Raw genomic sequence first — 8,355 nt, 5'->3', positions numbered from 1 at the left:
GGGAAGCACAAAATTGATTTTCTTTTCCTTTATTTGAATATCCATATGTTGAGTCAAGTACTTCTATATTTCCTCTACCATATAATGATTGCTATCAATGTTAGGTAATTGATTATTCTCTCCCTTGTAATAACTTCTCTGATTTTTAATTGGATGTTAATTAACAATATAACTAGGAAGTTCGAGCCACTAACACCCTAGTGGCACTATTTTACGCACATACACACACACACACAAATCACACAACAAGCATTTTAGTTTGATAGTCATTTCTATCCCAACCCCAGTTTATTTCCATGGTAATCTACACCATTATACATTACAACCAAGCACCATTATACTTGACATAATGTCTAATTTGTGTGGAAAATTTTCATTTTGGTTCCATATATCACTTTTGACCTTCAAGGATGTTAATAAAATCTACTTACCTCTCAACTTTGTAAAGTTAATTCTACCCACAATCTATATAAGGCAAAAATGAACTAACGACAAACATGGGGCTTAGGTGGATGCATCACTAATGGGTGATGATCATAAAGTCATCAAGTTGAGATATCGTACAAAAATCTAGAAATAACCTTTATTCGTTACTATTTTCTTTTCAACAAAGAAGATATGGAGGTGACTAAAGATTCAGATTGCATGTGAACAAAATTACCTTGTGATAGAAATGATTGGAGAGCTTTTCTCTAGTAAGGACCCTACAAGTAATGTATGCACCATCTAAGAAACAAAGCTACAACTTTAAAAAGGAGCTTGGACAACAAATGTCATAATTATGTTGTTGCAATCTTCATTGGGTTGAATTAATTGAGAGGCATTACAGATGCTCTCATGTTTGCTTATTGAAATAGAAATAAATGGACCTAGAGAGAAGCTATGGAAGCCATGCATAATATATACCCTATGTTTCAAGGTTCATTAAAACTCGACTCTTCAACCTTATTTAACTATGGATGTCATATGATAAATATGCTTAACGATTCTAATGTTTAGATAAAAAAGAACATTTTCATATGCCTCGAAGAATTTGAGGCAACTTAAATGAGCTAACATTAAAATGAATAATTACAAGACTCTTTTGAAAATGTCGGTCATCGACGAAATCAAGAAACACGAACATAGGATTTAAGGATCTATTAAGCATTTTGATGCAAATTATGTGTTTTTTGTTCGTTAGGAATGATCCACAACCATTTACATCAAAACATATTATATAATGATGATCATGGCAATGAATTGTCACATGCATTACAATGCTCTTAACTCTCTTTAGTAGTGACCATATCTATATGGATAGAATAGGAAAAGATGGTCATAGAAAGGATGAAACTTTCCGAAAGAAGGATCTAACTAGAAGAAATATCATCTTGTAAAGGAACAATATATTATAGTTAAATATCTTTGCTTGTATTGCAAGCCTAGAAGGATTTTTTCCCAATGTATTATATTCTTAACTTGGAGCAATATTTGTTTCCTTTTCTTTTTAGATTTACCCAAGAAATCATGACTATAGTTTCAATCACAAAAAAACAAGTAAAATAAAAAAAAAGCAAAAGGGCAAACAACACACCCTTACTTTTATAAGTGTATATTTTGTTCTAAGTGCACATTAGAAAATTTTCCAATCGAGATAACAAATGGTAGTATAAGTGTCGAAAGACGCTCATTTTGTAGTAGTGAAACATGACATTGAAAAGGTGACACGTACACTAATCTCATGAGTTATAGGTTTTTGAATGCATTGAATACACTTATATGACCCACTGTTTATAACTATTATAGGTTTCCAAATCACCCACATTATAGCTCTCAAAATATCTTTGCTACACGTCATTTATTCTCTTATAAGTAGTTCCACATGGATCATAATTTAGCCACTAGTATTAATTATAGTCGAGTTACATTTAACTCTTGTGATGGTAAATTGACACCAAGCTCGAACTCATGTTCGATGATTTCGCCACTAGTGCCACCTGGGTTTCGATTCCATCCCACCGACGAAGAGCTTGTGAACTACTACTTGAGAAAGAAAGTAAATATGGAGACATTCGATCTAGACGTTATTAAGGATGTGGATCTCAACAAGCTTGAACCATGGGATCTCCATGGTAAGTTGTTAAAGATTTTGATTGTAATTAATGTCTAATTATAATTAATAGGGACTTGCATGTATATATTATATTGACAAAATGCTTGACAAGGAACTATACCTGGTACTATGTTATTAAACTTTACATATAATGCCCATAAAATGAAATATGTTTAGGAATATGTGATGCTTCAAAGAAGTAGCAAGATTTAAAAAAACAAGGATGAATGATTACATCATTAAAGTTCACTTCACTTGATGGCCACTTAATGATTTGTATTGTGTGTCATTTGATAGATGTAAAGGGCCTCGTCCATGCATTGGTCAAGGTTCCATTAACCTAGAGATGTCTAGGATGGGATTCCTCATTCTTGGAGAGGCTAAATAATCACATGCCTAAATGCATGGTTATTATATAATATTGTTCTTATCATGCCCCACGTGGAAGGGTTTAAATAACTTGCCTACATTTGTGTTAGCATGCATATGGATGTGCATATAGGCTTTTAAAAAGCCCAATTAATCATCATTTACCATGCCAATATCCATAATCTAGAATCAAGGTTTTATCAAGTTGGTGCAAGTAGCAATAGTAGTAGTCCACATTGTTAATTGGATAGTTGGGATTACAACAATCTTCAACATGTATGATGACATGATGATTCAAGAAATGTATAAACAAGGATAGTGCTACATTAAAATTACTTAATGGCCATTCAATGTTTATAGCTATATGGCAAGCTAAAGTAAATAATTTGAACACTAATTGATCAACATTGCAATCACATTCACAATTAATGTTGTAATTTTAGAGACTTGTCAGATTGACTCGAGCCAATCTGCAGAGTGGTATTTCTTTAGCCACAAGGACAAGAAGTATCCTACTGGCTCTCGAACCAATCGGGCTACAATGGCTGGATTTTGGAAAGCGACTGGTCGAGATAAGGCAGTGCATTGCAATTCTGAGCGGATTGGCATGCGGAAAACTTTGGTATTTTATCGTGGTCGTGCTCCGCATGGGCAAAAGACTGATTGGATAATGCACGAGTATCGGCTCGAAGATCACACATTGCAAGATCAAAACAATGTAAGTGACACTAGAATTTCATAAAATGGGGAATAGTGTTAAACTAGAGTGAATAATGATATGGATACTACCCAGACACACACATATGTATGTTTGCATGCATATACCAATTGATTCTCATTACTTGAGACTAATGTTAGTGTTAAATTAGAGTGAATAATGATATGGATACTACCTAGACACACACATATGTATGTATGTATGTATGTATGTATGTATGTATGTATGCATGCATGCATATACCAATTGATTCTCATTACTTGAGACTAACGTTAGTGGTGAGTGTTATATTGTAGTACCACCATAAGTACATAAAATATGAATAACGAGACCAACCATACATTAATTTCAATTGTCCTATTTTTAGTAGAGTAAGTAATTATGGGTTCTCATTATAAGCTAAAATTAACTGAAAAACAATGAGATCTCAAGATTAATACCACTAGAACAAGTATGGTGATTACTATCATCTACATAAAATGGTAGATTAAGTATCCAAATCCATGATCTAGTTAATTACTTGTAGGAAGACGACGGATGGGCAGTGTGTCGAGTCTTCAAGAAGCGAATGCAACATCAATATGCCAACAGTCACCATATTGAAGTCCATAACAATCTTAACATGACCAAGACTTGTAAACGTCGTGTACTTACGCGACTAGAAAGTGTTTGCCCAACAACCATATTTGACAATGACAATGATGCAATTGACAAATTCGCTAAGTTGGAGCAATATTCAAGCAATCGCCTAGTCTCTATTGCAAACATTGAATCATACAACCAGGTATATGTATGTGTGTGTATGTGTGTGTATGTATGTGTATGTGTTGCAGGATACATATGTGTGTCACTATATATAGGTACATAGTCCAAAATGGTTCGAGAACCTAAATACACATTCATGTATAAAAGCTAGTTGTAATGAATTGCGATTCAAGTTGCATTTAGAGGGTTTTAGAAAAAGCAAAAGCAATGTGAGGCCGAAAATTTGGCCTTGAATACTTGGGAGTGGTGGTGTACACAAACAAGAGTGTAAACGACTTCATTCTAAGGACAAATCAAATAAACAATGTAATGAACCTTATTTTCCCCTCCATGAAAGTGGCTAACATTTTGGAGATGTTTTTCCTTCTAAATCCACCAAAGAATGCTGAAGAACCTTATATTGATGGAGCTCAGACCCTTGGGTCATATCATTGCAAAGAAGAGACAATACATGATGAAAACAATTCTCGTGACAATGAAGAAAATTGTGGAAGTCAATGTGATGCAAAATTAGTCCATGGTCAAGACGAGCAACAACGAGGACAACTTCAACATGATCAATGTCTAGTTCATGATCATAATTATCCATTATTAAACGATACTCATAATCAAGATCAACTAGCTCCTTGTACAAGTTTCTTGCCCTTACCTCGACTAGAGAGCCCAATTAGGGTATCAAGATGCATTGAAGCAGAACAACGGAGGTCACCAAGAGATCTTTCTCACCCGAATTCAAGCAATGTCGACAACATTAGCATATCTTCTAGTATTAACAAATGCAAGACGCCGGCCATAGCATACGACAATGACCCAATGGTGTTGGGCTCTAATGTTGATGTGAATCACCACAAGTATGCGAATTTAAACATCAATAACAAGAACACTACTATTACTATTAGTAATACCGAACATATGACCAACAATACTTCTCTTTTCTTCCCTTATCATGGAAGCCATGATGATGAGGGCTTTACTAGCATTACTATTCCCAACTTATATAATCATGTTAATCAAGACCACCACCTTGGTGATTTTGATCGATATGATTGTAGTAATTACCTTGTCAATCCACTAGTAGAACAATGGGCTTATACTCATGCCTTGGATCATAGTAAGCATTACAATCATACTATCGATATAAATTCTACTACTAACAATAAAATCAACATTGATATAATTACTAATAGACCCAATTCCTCGAACAATGTATCTAGTCCTCATGAGAGTAATTATAACTCAAATAATGTAAATACTAATAATTTCCATGGCCAATCCCAACCCTTTATCAATGCATTAGAGTCACCATCATCATCATGCAATGATGCTGACATGTGGAACACCTTCACTTCATTGTTGAGGTAATTTATTTATTATATGAGGTAGACGAAGTTTAGTTTTGATCACAATCATGTTCTCTTGATAAATGGATCATATAATCATGCTATTTGTTTTATTCTGTGTTCTCATCCTTGTCAATGTTGAGTGTAGTTACATTGTTAAAGAAAGAAGTTACTCTCATGTAAGTTTCCTTCAAACTCTACAAACAATTGTATTATTAGGATGATCAATTGAGGTAGTATTTATAATGGGCCTACTATAGCCTTAACCAAGTGACGAAAATAGTTGTGTCCTCCATTTGAGATATACATTTACAACATTATCAAGTATCTTAGCTAGACAAATATCTTATTATCTCAACCCATTGGGAGGGAGAGTCTAGACTCTTGTGGTTGGATAGTCTAGTGGTAAGTGTATTGATAAGATGAATACCTGGAGGAACAACTAACATGTTGGTGCACCAATGTATATTCACATGCATAGGATTGGTTTCCTATCACAAACATGACACTAATTGCATGACTACGGCTTACTAGCAGTAATAAACTAATGGTTAGTGTAGACAACTTAGAGCCCTAAGGAATGCTTAATGTGTTGGATGAACAATGTAAATTGACATGCATTCCAACTCATATACTTGGTAGCACTATATTGACAATCAATATTTATGTCCTTTTTGTCTTACACATGGGCCTCACCAAATTCAAAGGTGATTTATTCATCTTCATAAAGATAAGCTCTCTAACACTTGCATGAATGTTAAGTCTTAGTAGGAAATAAACAAAATTGTGACTTTTGCTACTATACAAATGCTCGAAATTCACAATTTTACTAGAATACCCCTATGCCTTGTTAAGAATGATGAGAATACCTTGACTTTATAATAAAATCAAACGAATTCCAAACATTAGATGTATGTTGATAATTAACAATAACAAAAATCTTACTATTTGTGTTTTTTGTTATCGAGCATATGAATAATATGTTACCAATAAATATTGTTAATAGAGATTTTTTTTAAAGTAATAAAGTGTTTTTACATTTATGGTAAAAGTTAAGTTTTTTTTTTCATGATTTCCCCCTTGTTTTCTAGTGTTGGAAATATTGGTAATAACCTATTGGTTAGTGTGATGTCAATTTTTGCTCGTTAGAAAAGACCGTGGCAAATACATTGGATGCTAAGGTGTATAAGAATAAAGCACGATATGAAAGGTTCAAGAGTTAAAAGATGAAGAAACTTGAAGGGATATAAAGTTAGATGCGTTTTTCAAAAGTAGAAAAAACAGGAAAAAAGAAAAAGGCAGAAAACGTAGGGCAAGGAAAAAAGCTCATAACTTCTTCATCTCATATCCAAATTTCAAAAGAAAAGATTCATAAGAAAGTTGACAAACAGAGATTTCTTGTTGGCAAATTTGAGATGACAAAACAGAAGTGGTGATATAAAAAAATGCCTTACATAAACTCGAGAATATGTAAAAAGAAAAGAAAAGAAAAGAAAAAAGCAAGAATAACGCAACCAAAAACCTATAAACAGGAGGGTATTCTTAGCAATTGGGGAGGAATAAGAAGGCTAGAAGAAGTGAGAGGAGTATTAGTAGAAGAAAGAGAGAAGAAGGAAAGGCTATAATGAATTAATGTCATTGAGATTAAGGTAGTTCTTTGGGGTTATTACTTTTTGAGTCTAAGAAGATGGTATTGTTATCTTAAAAGTATATTAAAGTATTACTTTCTCTTCCACTTCTCTTCTCTATCTTTTTCTATATCTCTCCATCATTTTGGCTCTCCAAGGAGGGTCAATTCTCTTTGTACCCCAAGGAGGGTAGATTCAGTTCACATAATTGGAAGGTCTTGTTTTTAGCCAATACGGCTTTTTAGTTTGCCTTTGCAGGTGATGGGGTCCAAGATGCGGGTGCTTTCTTGTCCGCCTTTGAACATCATGCAATATCAAGAGGGAAAACGATGGATTTTGAGAAGCTTCCTCTATTGGTGGCTACTTTTTATGGATGGCAAGGGATTGGTATGAGTCCTTGCTACCAAACCAACAATTGAATTACAAACTATTGGTAAAACAATTTAAAGCTAAGTATATTCGATGCCGAAATGTGAGGGAAGTGCGAGAGGAACTCTTTCGTTTACGAATGTCAACAACAATGGAGTATATCGATTATGAGAGGGAATTTATTAACCTCTACAATACGTGTATTCGACTATGTGGTGGAATGGAGGATGAATGGTTTAAGGTGGACCGCCTTCAAAGCGGGATTAAGTCCACACTTTGCGTTGGAGGAAAATCTAAAGGATCCTACAACTTTCCAAGCACTTATCCAAACTTGTCAAGCCTACAATAGACAAAAGCAAGTTCTACAAGCGTGAATGGATTCAATGGTTGCAACATTTAAATATCCTATTCTTCAACAATCACCAATTGTGTATGGAGATCAAGTATTCTGTAATGTTTTTACGACATATCAACCTAATGTTTTGGTGATGCAAGAAGCTACTCAACCTAAGGTGGAAGGAGGTTTCTCGGAGCAAGTAAATCAATGTCTCAATGAAATTACTCGAAAAATACAAAACATGCAAGCAAATGTTAATGTAAGTCAAATTCGAGATGCTCCAAGGCAAAGGAGAGTGATTGTGTGCTACACATGTGGTGTTGAGGGACATATATCTACACGATGTCCTTCACGACAACAAGGTGATTGGGGTCAAGGCATGGATCAATTTCAGAGTAATCAAAACAACACTAGAAACAACTTTCACCAACTCAACAACCATGTGGTAGGAGGGGAAAGTACTTTAGTGCAAATTCCAACAATTACCCCTAAGGTAAATCTGATTGACTATCACATAAAAATAAAGAGTTGGAAGGAGAGTCTAGTAACTCTCAATAAAAGAAGAAGGCCAATGAGACTAACTTGGAGGATGGACCTAGAAAGAAACATCCGTGAAGAAAGATTAAAATTGATGATATGCCAATGGGGAAAGGTGTGGAACCATTTGCTCTCAAGCAAGAGCTAATCTCTAGTGGACCTTGCATCACTTGGCCACAATTTCTTCAACTTTCTCC

At 34.5% G+C, this 8,355-nt stretch overlaps 1 protein-coding gene across 2 annotated transcripts; it reads left to right on the top strand.

The window, feature by feature from the left end:
• Positions 1-1,659: 1,659 nt before the first annotated feature.
• Positions 1,660-5,398, top strand: LOC147854064 (uncharacterized). 2 transcript variants are annotated; one of them, XM_087331844.1, is made up of 4 exons: positions 1,660-2,114; positions 2,941-3,182; positions 3,709-3,966; positions 4,329-5,398. In XM_087331844.1, exons 1-4 carry the CDS (start codon positions 1,865-1,867, stop codon positions 5,307-5,309), a joined length of 1,731 nt encoding a protein of 576 aa, XP_087187970.1. In that variant the 5' UTR covers positions 1,660-1,864; the 3' UTR covers positions 5,310-5,398. The 2 variants fall into 2 exon arrangements, with proteins under 2 accessions (XP_087187970.1, XP_087187969.1); XM_087331843.1 differs by having other exon boundaries at positions 2,908-3,182.
• The last annotated feature ends 2,957 nt before the right edge of the window (positions 5,399-8,355 follow it).

This window comes from Azolla caroliniana, unplaced genomic scaffold (genome assembly GCF_043228905.1).
Source record: "Azolla caroliniana isolate FFs.n. ecotype wild unplaced genomic scaffold, voAzoCaro1.0.p SCAF_16, whole genome shotgun sequence".
In the NCBI taxonomy this organism is placed as follows: Eukaryota; Viridiplantae; Streptophyta; class Polypodiopsida; order Salviniales; family Salviniaceae; genus Azolla; species Azolla caroliniana.
Note: the sequence above shows the minus strand (reverse complement) of the source record. Positions and strands in the feature narration are given on the sequence as shown.